The sequence below is a fragment of the Sminthopsis crassicaudata genome, chromosome 2 (genome assembly GCF_048593235.1).
Source record: "Sminthopsis crassicaudata isolate SCR6 chromosome 2, ASM4859323v1, whole genome shotgun sequence".
Taxonomy (NCBI): domain Eukaryota; kingdom Metazoa; phylum Chordata; class Mammalia; order Dasyuromorphia; family Dasyuridae; genus Sminthopsis; species Sminthopsis crassicaudata.
Window position 1 is genome coordinate 576,980,629 of NC_133618.1, and position 20,109 is coordinate 577,000,737.

Here is a 20,109-nt window from a genome sequence, read left to right on the forward strand (position 1 = left end):
TTGATGAAAAAACTCCAAGAATTTAATGAAGTCTTTGATATCAGGCAGGAAGATTTTTTCCTATTTGTTTTAGGTTAGTCATTTTAATTGTGTTGAGTAATTAGAAGGTACACACAGCCAAGGGAGCTTTGTTATGATAATTGCTCAAGAAAAACCCATTCCCTCTCCTATCTACCATTGCCTTGTGTTAAAGCACTTTCTCCCTCTAGTGGTAATATTAAGGTCTTTGGCTTGGCACTAAGCAAGGTGTAATTGCAATATGACAAACTATGCTTAAGGGACTCTCCTGTAAATACTTTAGTTTGGGTTTTGGCATTATTTCATTATATATATTTTTCTTTTAAAACTTGCAGCCTTTTTTTTTTTTTTTTTTTTTTCCTAGAGTGCATTGGGTTTCTGATGGGGAAAAATATGCCTGATATGTTTATTTAAAAAAAAAAAAAGCCCCAATGCATTCTGGGTAATGTTTTGCAGCTTGACTTAATTTTAGTCATCTATTTTAATTACCTATTTATAAAAATGGTTTTGTATTTGTAGACATTATTTAATACTTTGGCAGAAGCACCTCATTTGAAATAAATAAATAAATTGCATTTATTTTAAATAGTCCATGTAAAAGAACTTAAAGGTAATTAATGCAGGTCTCCTAAGTGAGACAAAAGTGATCTTCCCAAGTCTGATGAAGTGATTTGTTTATATAACTTCCCGCTTCTACTGTATTCTTTAGAGTCTAATAACTTTAAAAACAAAAAAAAAAAAACAAAAACAAAAAAACATGGCTAGCAATTTGTGCCTAGCTACAAAACTCTTCAAAAAGAAGCAATTTAATAACCAGCTTTCTTAAAATTACTTGGAGGAAGGAAGACTGTATAGGGGGTTGGTATTTTTGCTTTATTTTTATTTCAGTGTAATCATTCTTTGATAAATTATATAATCACAGACTTAGTGGGGAAAAAATATTATTGAACTCCTGGGTTGCAGTGACCATAAAAAGTATATTCTCATACAGAAACTTGAGCTACTGTGTGTAAATTACAAAGGAAATAGCATTTATGCTTGTCAAAATCCATATGGACCTAATTCTGTTTTGTATTCAACACTTAATCTGGACACAGCAGTTTGGTTTTTTTTTTTTTTTTTTTTCTTTAAGACTATTGTGCCTAGCTTCACAAGTCTAAAAGTACCTACCCTAAGAGCAGTACAGAATGAGATCAACTATAGCTCTGCATTTGCTGGAGCCAGGTTTGGTAGCATCTGGGTGGTATTTTTAAAGACCAGTTCCTGCTTGCCTAAGATGTAGCTATGGGCACTTGCTTTTTCTACATCACATTCTTGCTCCTGACATAATTGGATGCCATCATATATCTGTAAAGTTCCCCCACGCTTATTTCTCATCCATTTTCATTATACTATATCTTGTTTTGCTATAGGGTTGCTGAACAGACTTCTGAAGCAGCTCTTTGCAAGGTTAAAAGAATGCAGCCTAGTAACAAGTTTGTGTCATTTTAAATATATACCTCCTAGTAAATAAGGAGAAGTCTGGCAATCAATCCCTTTTAGTGTGTTATATGTTTCACCTGACAACTAAACCTTCTATTGATTAGCCATTACTTTGTTAGATAATCCTATGTCATTGAATCCATTGTAAAAAATTAAACTCTTTAAAATGTTTTACCCTAGCAGCAGTAGGAAAATTGAAAACTTGTTCAGAATTACAGCCTGCTTTCACAGAGAAGGTAGTTTTCAGCAAGCAGGCATCTCACCGGTTTATGCTTGCTTGCTTTATATGCAATATAAAACCTTATTAAAGCACTCCAACGCAGAATTCTCTGCCTCTAGTTCAGAAATGAAGCCACATTTTCAAATATTGCAATAATGCAGAAATCTATCTTGCCTGAGGCTATTTTGAGTATTGACTTATTTGCGTTCTACCTTAGAAGTGTTATTGGAATAGTAAGGCATTGAATTTATTTGCCCCCTTTTCTGTACTGAAATCAAAAGACTTCCACAAGTTTTAACTCATTGATTCTTATGAACAGACAGGACCCCCATTTTACAGAAGAAACAAGTAGGGATAAATAGTTAAATAATTTACCACTAGTTTCACTTTGGTAAAGCCCCGAGAAGTGAGAGAAAGGAATCCTGATTCAGTCCAGTGTTCAAACTATAGTTTCTATTCTAAAAAGTAGCAATTTTAGAGGAAAACAAAAAAAACAGCTTTCTACTTGCTAAGACTTAAATTTGAATTTCAGTTCTTTACAGTGTTAATAACCTCTCAGATGCCTTAAAAACAATCCAGGGATCTTTGCAGCTTCTTCTTGTTGTTGTTTTTTATGATGCAGTAAATGTTTGTTTTGTGAATGAACAGTAATAATGAGCCCTGAGTACAAAATGAGTACAAAATGCACTCTCTTAGAACTTTTAAAATATTGTGCCATAACTACATTTTATCCTTAAAATTATATGCTTAATAAAACAATTAGATTTATAACTTAAATGAATAAATTCAGAAAATAATAACTTGGCCAAGTCAAAAATAAACTTGATGATGATGTAATTATATAAAGTAACTACATGCCTTCTTTCTTTCCAAAAGCTTTATCTGATTCCTGAAAGAATGAATAAAGAAAAAGTCTGCTCGGTCTTAATGTGAGATATAAATGGAGTTATCTGAGTTTCTTCTTTGTTTTTTTTCTAGCATTATTTTAAGCACAAAAATAATTATGATGTCCACGTCATCATAAGATACAGTAAAATTGTTCTGGCATTGGCCAGAATTGTAATAACATGCAAAGTTGCCACATGATATTAATGTTTCATCATCTTCATTTGCCATCCTGCAGTTATGATGTATATCCTGAACAACATTACTAATTGTGCTTAACTGGCGATTTTAATATATTAACATATTCATTAAGGACTAAAATTAACCTATCAAATTTTTTTTTTTGGCCCCATCTTAATTTGGATCTTATCCTTTTCTGACAAAATAGGAGGCTTAGCATGTATAATATCATCACTTGGAAGATTTCATGATCTGTTATCTTTTTGGCATGAGTAATATTAAAGTTTGTTAGAAATGTTCTCATTTCTCTGAACTGTAAGTTTTATTCCTCCCTCATTTTAGGCCTTGGCTTTTAAAAGGAAGATGGAATAATAATAAATGAAATTTTTGTAATACTTTTAGACTTGCAAAGCACTTTATACATAGTACCTCATTTGATCTCTCATCAACTCTGTAAAGTAGTTACTATTGGCATTATTAACCCTGTTTCATAGATGAAGAAAATAAGATACAAAGTGGTTATTATAACTCAACTATACCGGTGGTAGGAGCGGATTCATCCCTAAGTCTCTCCCAATTCCCTGTCTGATGCTTCTACCATACCACCCTACTTTAGGAATCAGCAGATTGTTCATCTGTCCAGAATAGGAGTTTTGTATTTCATATAAAACTAAAGATAAGATTGTAAATTAGAATTTTTAAAATTTAGAGATTCAAGATTAATAGAAGAATTTAAAAGATGATTTTTTTGTTTTGCAGAGAATCTTGTTTTTTTTTTTTTTTTTAAGTATTTCATAGTTTCCCAGAGGCAATTCAGTTCTTTTCCTGTTTAATTCAGGTTCCTATTCATTGTCCCTCTGCAATGTCTAGCTAAGAGTCTACTGTCTGATAAACTTTATGAACTCTTCATCCGAAGTTTTATTTTAGTCTGGACAATATGCATTCTTCATCCTTTTGGTTTCTCCTCCTTGACTAGTCAGACCGAACTCTTAAGTGGTTATGAACGAACCTTGGTTACTTAGGAATGCTACAGTGTTCCAAACTTGGTATCATCAACAAAATGACATCTACAGAGAGAGGTTGTTGTTTGTCCTTCTTTCTCAAAGAGGACTATTGAGGACCATTGACATCAGGAAAGTGATGTCTTGACTTGCAAGTGAATTGGATTTAAATGAGGCAGAGCTGTGCAAATTTACCAGCTTGATTCTCTCTCTTCCAGAACCATCTGGGTCCAACGGCAAGAGAATCCTTATTCCCATTAGGCTTTGTGCTGAAACATCTCTACAGTGGCATCAGATACCTTTGGCAAGATTATGTCCTTCTAATTTTATGCCTCAATTGATAACAATAATTAGCAAACAAAATTGCTACATCTTTCAAGAAATCTTTTGTGATTTTGACATAAGTATAAGGGATACCTTATGGTAGGTGAGCCTCTACAAAATTGTTTTGCTGTAAGAATCAAGTTCTTTAATCATCAAATTGTAATGCTGAATGAGTCTCTGAAAAATTAAAGTTTTAGTCATCCAAAAGGCAATGAAAGAGCCCATGGTTGTCATAATATGTAGACTACACCAATGGTAGCATACTCAAAGAAAGGAATCCCTATGAGCTGCATATTGGCTTAGAAAACCACAAATTAGCATTATCCATGTTGTATTTTTATTTATTTTGTTAAATTTGTTTCCTGTTACATTTTAATCTGGTGGAATTTTGAAGTTGAATTTAACCTCTCTGGACTACAAAATTATCTTAAGAGTCATAGATACAGAACTAGAAGGGACTAAGGAGTCTATCCAGCAAGCCTCCTTATTTTACATATGAGGAAACTAAGACTCAGAGAGGTTAAGTGATTTGCCTATTTTCTTACAGATAATAAGTATCAAAGATGAAATTTGAACCCAGGTCCTCTAATTCCAGAACTGGTACTTTTTCTATGGAACTATGCTGCCTCTTGATTAATGAAAGTTGTGAAAAAGCAACACAATTATCAAAAAGATATGTATTAAGAGGAAAAAAAAGAATTGGACTGATCATAGAAATGGACAACTCATTCTCCATTTGTATCTATGCAATGCTACTGATAGAGGAAATTCTTCAGCAGATTGGGTGCACTATTTTGAAGGATCAAAGGATCATAAATCTATACCTGGAAAGGATTGCAGGATTTCATCATGAACCAGAATTGCCTAGGATGAAAGTACATGGATGGGTTGAGATATATTGTTGGATAAATTGCCCATATCATTGAGCTCTTAGCACCATCAAAATAAGACTTTTAGCAGTTTCCTCTGAAAGTTTCAAAAAAAACATGTCCTCAATCATATACTCCTATTAATTCTTGATCCTGACTAATAATTGTGATTTACAGGTACAAGTAATGGTTCGTTATATGTGGGACATAAATCAGACTTTATAGAATTATTTTGATTGTACCAAAATGTGGAGATTCAATAGGTAAATAGTGTTTCTGTATTGAAACTTTTTTTAAAAAATCTTTTCACAGACCTACAATAGCTGTGCCAGACTCTGCTTAAACCAAGAAACTGTATGTCTAGCAAGTACTGCTATGAAGACTGAAAATTGTGTGGCCAAAGTAAGTAATATTGAAAATCAATAGTGTGCCAATTGCTATTCATGAAAATTATTTTAATCCAATGTGACTGTAAACAAAAGTTACTTTAGGATTGCCTATTTTAGAAATGAAACAAGTGAACAACATTTCTCTGTCATGTTGTTATGTGATAAGTTGCAGCAAATTAGGTACAAGAAATTGGGTTTTCCAGTGCTTCAGTTGCAATGGAATCTGTTTCAAGGGTTTTATGTCAAGATTTGTTTCAGATGAACTCTGATTTGTTGCCTGGAAAGTACTTCTCAGTAATCACAAAATTAAGGTATGACCAAGGCAAGTAGAATACCATGTATTTTCATTTTACAAATTAATGTAAGGTTTTAATACATGAATAAGTGAAAAGTATGTTTATAGGGAGAATGAAACCTGAGAGAGAAAAAATTATAATTATTATTTCACCATCTATTACAATTTGTTAAGCACCTCCTGAAAGAATGTTGTATTTGATGCTTTTGGTGTATGTAGACAAGCTTGTTTAACCATGCATATAAGTTATTTCTTTCTACTGTGTAAATTAGAATAGTTATGTCATACATGATAGTTTTTCTAAAATTCTACCTGAATCTATTTGCTATTGAAGGTAGCTATTCCCATTCATTGTTGAAATTAATTTCCTCTAATTTTCTTATTGCAGTTTCTTCCTATCTGCCATAATTGTACTTTAAAAGCCATTTCTCAAAAGAGTATGACCATCCATGGAATAAATACCGAGATGGTCATTAGATACAAACTGTGGAGAGTTGAGATTTTTTTCTGTCTACTATTACTCAGGTTTACGTTGTGGTCCATGATTTGTTCAGGAGCTTTCTCTAGTCAGCTGTTTGACCTGGATTTGGTTATTTTGGATTTTCCAAAGTTGAAAATTCAAGTATCATCTCTTTTAGAAATTGAAACAATATTTTAGTGTTTTTTGTTTGTTTAGTTGACTTTTTAATATGGAGTATCAGTAAAAATTATTGCCTTTATAGCCATTTAGGGATCTGTTGCTGTTACAACACTTGTAACTTTAACTATGTTATTGTATTTTATATCTAGGCCCTCAGCTGTATTACTATTATTATTAGAAATAGGACTATTGTCATGGAGTCTTAATCTTGTGCTCCAAAATCCAAAGGCAGAAATATTTTGTTTGTTTTTACCAATACTATTTCTTTGAATTATCCAGAAGTCTGTAGGCAAATGAAGATCCAATATTTATATTCAGATTGCAATTAGAAGGCTGCTTAAAGAAAATGTCAGAGAACTCGCTTAAAGGTTCGCCAGTTAGATCTCTCAAATATCCAGATGTCTAAATGATTTCTTTCAAAATGTGAGACATATATGACTTTTATAAAGTCTAAATACTTTTATTTCTAATCATTTATTTAGAAGTAAAAAATAGTTATATTCTATAGCACTCCATCCCTTACTACCTGGTCAATTTGTGTATTTGCTATGTTTAAGGAGGGTTTTGTTTTTAATTTCTGGATTATGTTGCACTTAGGGTCTCATCACAAGTGGGTGACTTCTGGCTAAACAAGGTAGAATCTTAGCATGAGCACAGATCCAAGGACAGGGTGACAATTTTAATGAGTTTTATTGAGAGCCGGCCAAGTGAGCATCTGTTCCTTTTGTTTACTTCATACTTTGTAAGCCAGGATCTCAAGCTAGCTAGTTATGTTAGTGTGTGTCTGTATAGTGTGGTTTTTTTCCCACCCTCTCCTTCAATGGTGCATAGTTAGAAATATTTTGGCATCTGGTACAATGGCATAATTTCTATAAGGCTCTTGGGTGTGGAAATAAGTTTTCTCATTGATGCTCAGCATTCTGACTCATTCCCAGATGGTGACCTTCTCATCCCTTTCTTACTCATTTTACTTTTATTCTATCATAAATCTAATTTGGTACCTTCATTAAATAAATGCCCAAGCTTAAATGTAGTTCTTAGTGTTGACTATGTGATATGCAGTAGAATCATTCTAGATCCAACACATTTGCTCTGGATCCCACAGACATCTTCTGGCTCTCTCTGTTAACCTTTTCCTGTTGTTATTTATCTAACTTGCCTTTATCTCTTGTTGGCCCCAAATATCTATTCTAGTTCATCATTCCCTGTTTAAACCAATGACTGAGTGCTTCTTGGCAAGTGATTCTGTGTAGTTAGAATCAATTTCTTCTTTTCAAAGAATACAAGAATAGTGAAAACATTTCCTCATTTTATTTGGAGTATCTCATGTTCCCATGGAAGAGCTAGTATAGAATAGATATAGCTGAAGAGATCAGTGTTATCAGACCTACTTATATTAGCAATTGCATAATTTTTGGGAAAAAGATACAGTTTTCCTTCCTGCTATTGTAGGGCTATATACAGATACTATTTTCTAATCTTCAGCTATTTTATAATATGGTCTGCTGCCATTGATATTTCTGCTATTGCTAACTTGGTTTAGATATTAATATTGATTTAAGTTGTGCTCCAATGTGCCTTAAATGTTACTTAAGCCATTTTACTTTGCCATCTTTACTCTCTTTCATCAGTTCCCCATACAACAAACACCTTTAGTAACTTGGTGTTAGCCATTTTTATCACAAAAGCTAATTCAGGGCAGCTCAGCTGCATTGCAAATGATATTGTTGTCTTAGATATGACTCAAAGCCCTTGCTAAATTCTTAATCCTTCCTTTTTTTGAGAAATACATATAGAAGCTGCAAATTTGTTTGTGTAGAACCTCTCATTAATGTTTTTAGCAACACTACTATTATAGCATTCTAAAGTTATAGAATGTTGCACCTACTGATGACATTTTACTTTTCTAACCAACTTTTAAGAATAGTCTTCATGTCTAGTTAGAATATGAAGAAACTGAAGCAGAGGATTATAAATGTTACTTCAGACTAACAGGATTATCTTTGATATTAAAGATGGCAGAAGAAAAAATTTAAAACTCAGAAAGGAGGTAGACTTTTTTTTTTTTTTTAGTATCATTTTGTTCCCCGTTAGATTTGGGAACATTGAAATTATTTTATTTGCTATAAAAACTTTGCCTCTTTCTAAGTATAGTATTGTATAGTTCATGAATGACAGTGTTTATTTTGATATATTTAGATGAGTGCTGAAAATATTATGGCTTTAATTAGGTAGCCATTATTGATTGTCACTTTAGTCTTTAAAATAATTGCAGCATGTATACTGTCAACCTTCATGATTTTTTTATTAGTAAAGAAAAATGAAAACTAAAAATTTCTTTGTTAAAATTGTCATTTAAGCAGTTTGAGCAAAATATTGCTGAAAATTTTAGTTTCTGGCTTTGTCTTATTCTTTCTAAACATATACACAAAACAGATTTAGTTTAGTTGTCACATGTCTTGCCTGGATTTTTGGCCTTAATACAGAATTTTCTGCCTCTTTATGAGTTTGAGATAAACCTTCAGCAACGGTTTGTAGGGGTTTTATTTTTTTCTTAGTCTGATAATCTGTTTGCAACTGACTGAGACAGAAAAATGTGATGTTCCTTTCCACTCACTCCAGATTTTGATAGAAGACTTGTTTTATTTATTTCCAAAATTATATCCGCAGGAAACAAGCTGTTTAAATTCAGATTATGCTGAAGCAAAATGGTCCTGGTATGAGAAGCAACGTGCTGTTTTACGAGCACAGAGTCCCTTTTCTCATAACTGATTGATAGTAAATATTTTCCTGAAGAATTATTGCCAACCATGAACAGTGCAACTGTTTCACTTTTTTTCGTGCTACTTGCTGTACCAGCCATTGTCGGTAATTAAGATCTACAATTCACAATGCAGACGTTTGCACTTCCTCTGGGTCTGAGCTATTTATAAGGCATTTCAGCTGTTCAGAGTTTCTTTTGAGTTTTAAACTACATGTTAACAGGCTTCTTTAATCTGCTTTTCCACAAGTAGTCTGTCAGGTGGTCCTTTCCACCACAGAAACTAACAGGTTTAAATGTTAGCTTTGTTGTTAATGTAGGATTTAATCATATCATGTTGAATAACCTTTTTCTAAAAACTGAAGTTTAATGACTCTTAGCTATCACTTTTCAGTATTCTATAAAAGCATGAATGAAACTTTATAGAAGCCATTTTAGTGCTTTTCAAATTGCATAAAGTTAATGAGTATTATTAGCTTCTTTTGGTAATGAGAAAACAGGCACCGAGAGGTTGTAACTTTGGCACTGAATTGATAAATTTAACCAAGGATTTTCTCTAGTAGGTAAGAGTTTATATGCACTTCTTAAGTAAAAATAGATGTACAATTTTTAAATATGCATATACATATATATCCACTTATACATACCTTTTTTATACCCATATCAATACATATATAGCACATCTTAGCTAAAGTTTGTGTTATTTCCAGCAATTAACAGAGTGCTGAGCACAAGTTGATATTTAATGTGTTGAATGAATTAAATGAATGAGTGCATGGTAGCTCTAGGAATAATAGCATATAAAAATTTTAAAAATTAATGCATACTTCTTTGTATCATTGAGGAAATCCAGTCATAGACTATATTATTTGGGAAAATGCAGAAAATGGTAGAATTAGTTAGGGGTCTGTCTCAAGCCAAGGAATATACAAACTCTAAAGGCTATAGAAACTGTACCCTCGAATCAGAGTAACTATACAAAACAGTTTCTCAGCTACCAACACTCATTGTTAAGCATAAAACAAAAAAGAAACAAGTTAATGAAAGCTGTCAGTGAAAAATGTTAAAAACTTTGCCTAGAGCAGCAATCAGTCTGGTGGTCTCAGTTCCCCAAGTCTAGTTATATTGATTCTTCTTGTTGGCATACCAGTCAGCATCATCGATGATCCTCCAGCAGAGCAATTCTGCAGAGAAAAAGAGAACTCTGAATTCAGTGTTCCTTGCTTGGGAATATGGTCAGAGGCATTCAAAAACAGTTTTATTTGACAAAATCTATAATTTTTTGTAGTTCTTTGAAATGAACTGTTTGTGAACCTGTTTAGGAGCAGTAGCACTTTGATGATTGAGGAACTACTAATCTGATTGAAGTACCTGAACATGCTAAAATCAGTCCAGGTTTAAATCTAACCAAGAGGCTAATAAGATCAAACCTGTATGTGGATTGATCTGGATTAGCATATGATGAGTCTCAGTATCTTCCATACAGAAAAAGGAGAGGTAGAGAGAAGGGGATGAATCAGGAAAGTTCTTCATCAAGAATTTACTGCAGCATTGCTCATTGATGCATGTTGGATCACCCGCACGGAGAGATCACATGGCTCTTCCAAAAGTCAAACGATCAATTCGCCTCGTTTTGGCTCTGTACTTAATGCACAAACAGTGCGATCTGCGGGGCTGTAATTGCATTGTTAGGGCCAAGGAACAAGCCTGTGCCTTTTCAGCAGACAGCTGGCAGGGAGAGAGGCATGTTGTTAGGAAAGAGAGAGGCAAGGCAAATAAAATTACTGCTAACGCTCAGAGATCGGCAGGAGTCCTACTTGCCTAATCTTACCGGTGGGAGCAAGCGGCTGTTGTAATCCAATTATAGCAGCATAAGCAATTTGTTAGACACTCCGCATAATGTAACAATTTCCCAATAAACTCTGACTTGTAATAACGTCGGCAAGAGCCCGCATAAATCTACCCGAATGGTGGGGGCTGGAGCGTTCGGCTGGGGGCTTGTAATTGGCGCCATCAGCACGTTTTGCGGAGTGCAGTATGGTGCAGTCTTTTAGTGCAGGAATTTTAAGAAGAAAAGCATGGCACACATTGCTCAGAAAAGAGAAAAGTGGCCATTAAAAGGGGAACAGCCAAGAAGGGTGCCCTTGCCCTTTATGTAGAAAACAAATGAGAGGAAGCCACGCTTCCTCCTGATACTGAGTTAGAAAAGAGGGAAATCTTTTAAATATCTTTTTTTGAAGAGACCTTTTCTATTCATTCTATCCCCATTGCTCTTTCTTTATCACCACCACCCCAGAAAAATGGAAAAATTGCTGTTTTGACAACATTAGTTCATCTTAATAAACATCTTGGTAAGTCTAGCAGCAAAATGTAGCTAGGCATACGTAGAAATTTGGACTTATGAAATCTTTTTTATTATTATTATAAGTATTAGCTTTTACATCACAGCATGAAAATTTATTTTCTTTAGTATACCTTGATGTTTGGGGATAGAGGAGGAGGAGCAAATTTTATTAATAAAAAAAAAAGAGAGAGAACAACTTTATTACCAAAATTCCAAACCTGTCAGCTCTGTTTTGCTTTCTGTTTTAAACAATGTATTGCTCAGATTATCAAAGTCCAGTCTGTTGTTTGGTTAGTTTACTTTTCATTATTGTATATCCTTTCATTTCTCTAGAATATTAGGAACAAAGCTTTTAAAAAATCGTCCTTGTTGAAAATCTGATCTAAAAATTAGAACTTTGCTAGTTTTGAGTGGTACCTGAATTATCACAGATATAATTTCTGTTCCTAAGCCATATTGTACTATTTAGAGTATAGTATTTAGAGTAAAATTCAATCTAGCAATTATTTATTGTGCTCCTAAAACACAAAATAAAAGCATTTTTATTGATTAATTTTCATAATTACAGAATAAGGTTTATTTATATGAGTTCTAAGAAGATACAAATGCTCATGGATTTAAGGCAAGACTTTCAGCTATTGAGTGCACATTGCATGTTACATGTTTTCTGACTCTGTCCTCTTCTGCTGTTAATTTATGTCAAAAGCCAAGTTTCCAGTCTAAGAGTAGGATAGTTCAAACATCCTGTTGTTGCTGTATTATTACAATAAATATTTATTTTCAACGTAACCATTTTTTTTTTTTACTGTTGGAGCAAATGCCTTGTTTGACTCGAGCTACATCAATAAACTGCAGTGCCCCTAATAAAGCCACTCAGTGTCTGGGTTTAACTAATGGCTGATTTTCATGGCTTTGACAGTGAGCTGTGTGCGTTATTTTCTCCTGATATTGTAAAAATAATGAGAGCAAATTAGAACAATCAGTTTACACAGATAGCTCCTGATTGGAGGCGATGGGCAATATGGCAGCAGGTAATCCATCTTCGGGCTCCTGTCACATTAACTTCAGCAGTGTGAAAAGATCAGGTGGGGTAAGCGGGGATCCTGCCCAATCGGAACACTGAAATTAATGAGAAGAGCATTGTTCTGTGATCAACCTTTTAATTAGCAAGACTAGAGACAGAGGGAGTGATGAAGACAGCAGCACAGCTGCACAATACCAGACACAGTTTCTGAAAAAGAAAAAGGAAAAAAAAATAATCCATAGATTTTAAATTATCTTTTCTGTGCCTTTTGTATATAAGCAATGTGTCTTCATTCTAAATCTCTTTATAGACTTTGAGGAAATGCTGCTTACTCTCCAATTTAATATCCCATACATGGCCACTGCTAATCAGCTCAGCTCCATCCATGGGAGTTTCATTTAGGAATGTTTTGAATATCATCAAAACCCTTTTTTAGTTTTTACTTTGGGTTTAATGCTTTACTTCTTTAAAATCAAATGAAAGGCAATAACTTAAGTTATGACAGAGCTGTTGGTTTTTGTTGGGGTTTTTTCTTTTTTCTTTTTCAGCAGCCACCAATGCTATTCTTATTTAGGTAATATCTGAGTGCTTCAGTTTTGTACATGGCTGCTTCTGCTTTAGTTGTCATCATGGGAAGGAAATTTAGTTACCAAGTTACAACACTTTAGTCGAGTTCCTTTTATTTTTATTTGAAAACTGTTTTTTCCCCTCTACCTTAACCTACTTATAGCTCATTTAATGTTTCTTTTATTTATTTATTTATTTGTTTATTTATTTTTTGAGGCTGGGGTTAAGTGACTTGCCCAGGGTCACACAGCAAGGAAGTGTTAAGTGTCTGAGACCAGATTTGAACTCCGGTCCTCCTGAATTCAAGGCTGGGGCTCTATACACTGCGCCACCTAGCTGCCCCCATGTTTTCTTTTAATATTAAAAATTATTATTTAAACTAGCAAAATACTTTAACACAGTATTGGTGGCCAAAATGTCCAAATTCAAGATTGCCACTGTGAACATATATATATATTGACATGCCCTTTCCATAGAATTATGTCAATCTGTGATTAATTCACTTTTATATATTGAACTAAATGCTTCAAATGGCATGTGTTGTGTTAAGTAAATTAACAAAACATACTTACAAAGGCGATCAAATGGGGGGATTTCTTTCTCTTATGTACCTATAATCATCTGCAGAAGGCAGGTAAATGGTGTAAGTGTTAGTATGTAAAGAGTAATACCTGGTGAGGCCTGTGTTTATTGAGGACAAAATAGAAATAATGGGCATAAAGGATAATATGAACTATTCAAGTTAGTTATAGAACTTTCCTTATAGTAGTTGCTGTCAAGGAAACTTGTGGAATCATGTCCAATCTTGCATTTCCTAAGATAGTAAATTACAGAGACTAAATAAATCCACAATATTTCTAGTCCATGGAAAGGCTCAATAGAATAGAAGTACTTCACTGCCCCCTAGCCAGACAACCCATTCCTAGTAAATATCATTCCTGAAATTATGTCAGAGCGGAAGCCCACTTTCTATGGGCCACAGTGAGCTTTTGTTAGAAATACTTCCATAGTCTGTTCTATTGTTTTAGGGTTCATATCATAATGAGAAGTAATATTCTCTTATAATATTACAATTATTACTAATATCTAATACTTCCTTTTTGTTCTTAAAGCATTAGTGTACATAGCATACAAAGTTAAAATTTGCTTGATGTTTTGCTTACTGCTCCTTTTACATGCCTAAATTTGGATTGCTGATTAAATTATTTAAAATTCATATGTTGCTTTTAATAGTTATTTATAGAGGTAATCATCTTCAGCTTATTGTTTACCAGTTTCAGAAATTCAGTGCATGCGAGCTTTCTGGAAATAAATATGTTCTAGAACTGGGTGTCTAAACAAATCTCCTGCAAAGTTGTTGAAACCAAATTAATGAACAAGTAGTTTTATTCTTTGTGACAGTGACTTGATCTCATAGGATATATGAGATTTAGACTTTAGTAACTTTTCTTTTATACTAGGTTTCTACAAAAATAAAGTAGTGCTCATTTTCTTCCTTCGAAGATACTAGAATTCCACTTGATTCATTTATCTTACCTATGTCTGTACTTATTGTGAAAGAACTTTTTTCCCCAATGAGACTTAGTTCTCAATAGCTGTGTTAAAAGGTATATAAAAAGTAACAGACTTTTTAAAGTCTATAACAGTTAGGACAAGCCATTCCTAGAAGCATAACCAGTTGACTATATAACTGCTTAACTCCTTTTTACTCCCTCAGTGAACTATAATTACAAAGTCACCTCATGAGCCCTTCCTTCTAGAATTCATCTGTTCTTCTTTAACCTCAAAAGAATTTTTACCCATAGTTTGATGACTCAGCTCGCCACAAGTACCTTAGAGTGAAACAAATAGAACCACTCAAACCTTATTGAGGTGATTCCACATTCTTCTATTCTAAGAAAGTTTTCTTTCCTTATTGATTTTTTGGCTGGAAACATGTTAACCTTAAAAGAATACAAATCATTTGATGATTGTCCATTTTCATTATTCACCCATCCTCGTGCTGAAAGACTTTAAGAGTAATTTTGCCCCCATTTTCACCAATCCTTAGGGGAGAAAATGGAATTGGAGACCCCTGTATGTTTTCCTTAAAGTTATTACTTGCCCCCCACACTAAGAAGGACCTGTAAGTTTCTCAGTATGTTTTCTACACCACCTTTGTCATATAATATAAGCAATTTAATTTTGTTTTCCCCTTCTTTATTGTACATATTATACCATATTGTACCATAATGTTATGTGTCCAGTAATTCCATTATCTGATGGCTTTAAATGATTAGAATATAATAATTGCCCATCTTGTAAACCTGGTCTTCAGTTCTCTAAGATTTGACTTTGACTGTTATTCTCTTTTCTCTGTTTTTCTGCATATCAAATATCTGAGATGTTAAAAGATAATTGTGCTAGTTGGTAACTTGTGGATTCCCTCAGAGTGATTAGCATAAAAGGATTGTTTGGGATTATAATCTCTACCCTACTGCCTTTGGTAAAAAAAGCATTCAGGAGGTGCCCTTCCCTTTCCTGTCCAAAAACTCTTTATGTCTAATCAAGCATGGTCATTTATTTCCTTTTTTCCCCCTATTTTTTCATTTCTTTTTTTTTTTTTAATTAAAGCTTTTTATTTACAAAACATGCATGGGTAATTTTTCAACATTGATCCTTGCAAAACTTTCTGTTCCAAATTTTTCTCTTCTCCCCACCCCCTCTCCTAGATTCCAGGTAGTCCAATGCATGTTAATTATGTTAAAATATGTTAAATCCAACGTATGTATACATACTTATATAATTATCTTGCTCCATAAGAAAAATCATATCTAGAAAGAAAATAAACCTGAGAAGGAAAACAAAATGCAAGCAAACATTAACAGAAAGCATGAAAATGCTATATTGTAGTCCACATTCAGTTCCCACAGGCATCTCTCTGGGTGTATATGGCTTTATTCATTACTGAACAATTGCTACTGGTTTGAATCATCTCATTGTTGAAGAGAGCCATGTCCATCAGAATTGATCATCAGATAGTCTTCTTTTTGCCACATACAATGATCTCCTGGTTCTGCTCATTTCACTTAGAATCAGTTCATGTAACTCTCTCCAGGGCTCTCTGAAATCATCCTGTTGATTGTTTCTTATAGAACAATAATTCCATAATATTCATATACCACAATTTATTCAGCCATTCTCCAATTGATGGGCATCCATTCAGTTTCCAGTTTCTAGTCACTACAAAAAGGGCTGCCATAAACAATAGTCATTTATTTCTAAAGGCTCCTTAGGCCTTGATCAATAGGTAGCATTTTTTTAGAGAAAGAATAAGAATTCTTTGCAAGAGCATTTGGATAATTGAGTAATTGAGTAGAAATTATGACATCAGAAGTATGATTGTACTTCAACACCCTGTCTATTCCACATAGGGGATCTGAGTAAAGAAATAAGTGATATGACATAGGTCCATCAAATCATTTTCATAAAGCAAATGTTCACAGATGTTATTCTAATTAATGTTCGTTTTAAGTATACTGAATAATGTATTGGGAAAATAGAAGATTGACTATTAGGATTACCAAATTTCATGCCTAACTACATAGAAGCATTCTAGATGCATTTGCTGATATGAAGAACTAAAACCATATTAAGCTGGAATTTTTTAAAAATTGCTCATGCAGTGAACCTAAATTTAAGATTCTCTTTTATTTTGAGCTTTATAACTCAAGCTTTATTTCTTACTCCTCTCTCTATTTATCAGAAACACCTAAAAGAATGAGAAATTTAAACTGAAAATATTTCTTTGAGGGGCAAGGGATATGTGAAAAGGGAGACAAAAGAGAAAGGAATAAAACCAGGTTTAGAAAGAAATGGTTCCTACAGTGTTAACTATGGAGTCTGTAGCGTGACTCTAATGGAATATCATGGCAGGGGGTATAATACTGTAAATAAGATGAATATGCCACTTGTGGATTAATGGGCAACCTAAAGAGTGGCTTTATTTACATTTGTGTGGGGTTTATTTGCAGTTTATAGGAGTTTTTTTTTTTCCCCTCCTTTTTTTAGGTTATATATTTGGATTAAAGTGTTCATAATATTAGTGTGTTAAGCAATGAGGTAATTGTTTTAAAAATTAATCTCTTCAAGTCCTATTTTCTGTTAGTTTAAGTAAGACTTAGTGGCTATATTTTTGTTTTGTTTTTCATAGGTTGAAAAGGAAGTTTTGTTCTCAAGTAACTTTTTTCCTATTCTGTTCTTTTAGAGAATAAAGATTTCTGAGATAATTTGTAAGGTTAGATAGCCTTGGAACAATTTATTGCATTTTATATAGAGAAAAGGAGAAACAAAAAGTGGAGAATGTGTAATGTCTGAATTACAATAAGTTTCAGTTGAGAGTATACAGTTTTATAAAACTGAAGAAAAATTTATACTTTTCAAAGACAAGCTTGGGACAATCATATTTAATTGTATCCAACCTGATTACAATACTTGTATCTTCCTAAGCACATTTCATTTAAAAGTCAAGAGATTCAGAGTATGCTTCTTAAATATCCAACATGGGAAAAAAAACAAAGCACATTCACCAAAAATTTATTCATTAAGAATCAATGATTAATATTTTGAAATTAAAAGTAAAATGAGAAAATATATATCACCCTACCAACCTTTCTCAAAACATGGATCTCACTAAAATATAATACTTTTAAAGATTGTGTTAAATGAGAAATGAAGTTGCATTAGACTAATTTTCTATCTGTGTATTATGTTTATAACAACTAGATTTAAAATGCAGCAGTCATTTGTGTTGAACCTGACAAGCCTCTGCAAACCATAGAGAACATAGTAGATATGGTAATCAGGAAATTAATTCCTACTCAGTGTTATAATTTGTTAAACAGTTAGCCAAGTTTAGAAAATATTTAAGTACATGTAGCTACTTTAATCTCAACACTAATTTTTTGTTTGTTTTTCTTCTTTTGCACTTGTAGTATATTCCCTTTTAGCATTCACTTAAGAGATCATAAAAATTAAAAATACCTTAATTAGCAACCACAAAAAAGTAAAACTGTTAATTGAACCTTGTAATTTCTAGGAGGAACTGTCTGTTATGCTCTTCTTTTAAGGCTTTGATTGTATGTAATAAAACTGTTGCTTAATTAATGCCAGTGTTCTGAAGCCTTTGGATTTCACAAAATTGAATGAAGTGAAAGAGCCAAGAGACAAAATCAAATCGCTTTTCTATCAATGTTAATTTAGGTATGTCATTCTTGTTCTAGATCGTGAATTACCACTTCAAATATATATCAGATGGATTTCAAGAGAAGCATAACAATCAGTCCTATCTTAAGAAACATCTTAGTAGGTTAATGAATCTTAGTTTTTAAATAGTTCCTTATCTCCCTTGTGCTTCTCAAGAAAAGAGCATGATGGTATTATCCTGATTTGTATTATCCCAAGAGGAAAATACAAAACCAAAAATTGTATTATTTTGCCCATTGACATTGATTCCAGAAGTAGAAAATCAGAACTGTTAGAGTTACGCAATTCAGCCTTTGGAAATTGTTCTTTGACAGACTTAGTGTATGTTTCTAAAGCTTAAGACACAAGGAACTGGATATCTAAATATTGCAAGGGGAAATGTGTAAGCAATATGCCCTTGATATACTGTGTTTGGTTTATGATAGCGTCAGTATCTGCATGTTGAACTAAGTAGGGCATTATATATTTTTTTATATATACCTCTTAGTGCCAGAAATATTGCTAATTTTTAGAATGCAAGCTATTGAAGAGTTTAATAAAGAGATCTCCTAAAATATAACTCTCCAAAGGGCTAATCTCTGCATACCTCTATTTTTTCTTCTTTGATTCAAGGAATTTATTAGCTGCTTTCATATGTGTATTGATTTTAAGAAGGCTGTTGGAATGCAGTGCTTTCAAGAGGGAACATTTGAAATTCAGCAATGAAAAATAAAGTACTTTTCAATTTGGAGCTGCAGTGCCAGTGATTGTGCTGTAATCTTTAAACTAATTGCAGTCTTGGAGGCTTCTCAAGTGGTGGTCATGATCTTTCTAGATTGGGTGGGATTACTACATCATTTTTTAATGATAGATTTTCTTGAATGTATAGTTAGTGAAACATAAGCGTTTAGAGTAGAGACATGTTCAGGGACAATATCAATCCCATTGGTTCAAGGTCCTTGTGGAAGAGCAAGTCCACAAATATATGAGAAGAATACAGCTTTCAATTTGAATAGTCTTCTATTGTCCAGGGGGGTATATAATGCCTATAAATACTTTCAGCAGAATGATAGAACTAGGTTAACTGTTTACAGACATACCTTTCCATTCTCCCCCCCTGAAGAGCAAGGTTCTTCTAACACTGACCTACTTTACTCCTGTACAATGCTATAGGTACAGTGATTTTTGTAGCCATGAAGAGAAGAATAAATGAGGAAGACTCGTAGCATCTTTTAGTAGAAAGCATTTGGCAGTATGTTCCTTTGTTGGTAGGACATAATGTTGTAACAAATCATGAATAAATATTTTGTATTCTGTAATATTGTAACAGTTATAACCATTTTTAAGTTCCTTTTTTAAGTAGATATTTCTCTCCTGGCTTTGTGTATTGTGAACTTTACAAAACTGGCTTCGGCAGCCCTATTAATTATTCATTTCATAGCAACAATTAAAGCAAATTAAAAATAAAAATCTCCATATTGCAGTTAACTGTGGGCAACACCAAACTGTGTCAGCTCTATAAGGGCCTGTGGTGTTTCTTTAGTTAAAGGTGCTAGAGGGAGCTCTAACCTTCTTCAAAGGAATAGCATAAGGGACCAATTGCCTAGTGTTTGTATCTGGCCACAGAGCACAACTGAAAATAAGAGTTGAAGCTTCAACCACAGTAGAAACAGATTTTGTTTATTAGAAGTCCATGTTTCTGATATTTTAGGAAACATAGACTAAGGCCATCTACTGGCAATCAAACAGCTTGGTTCTCTATATATATCCCACATTGAATATAATCATCATGTAGCATGGTGCCTAGGCACAAGTTAAACTTTGCTTCAGTCTTCCATGAATACAGATCAAAATTCTCACCCTTTGACCTAACTCCTTCATTTGCTA

General features: G+C 33.3%; 1 protein-coding gene across 15 annotated transcripts in view; it reads left to right on the top strand.

Moving 5' to 3' along the window:
* Positions 1 to 20,109, top strand: part of BTRC (beta-transducin repeat containing E3 ubiquitin protein ligase) — a 182,248-nt gene that overhangs the window by 102,780 nt on the left and 59,359 nt on the right. For 13 of the 15 annotated variants that reach the window (XM_074295378.1, XM_074295375.1, XM_074295383.1 and 10 more), the window contains one exon: positions 5,292 to 5,381. In XM_074295378.1, the coding sequence (XP_074151479.1) occupies positions 5,292 to 5,381 (90 nt within the window). Of the gene's footprint in view, positions 1 to 4,092; positions 4,214 to 5,291; positions 5,382 to 20,109 lie in introns of those variants that run through there. The other 2 variants (XM_074295381.1, XM_074295384.1) reach the window with 2 other exon arrangements.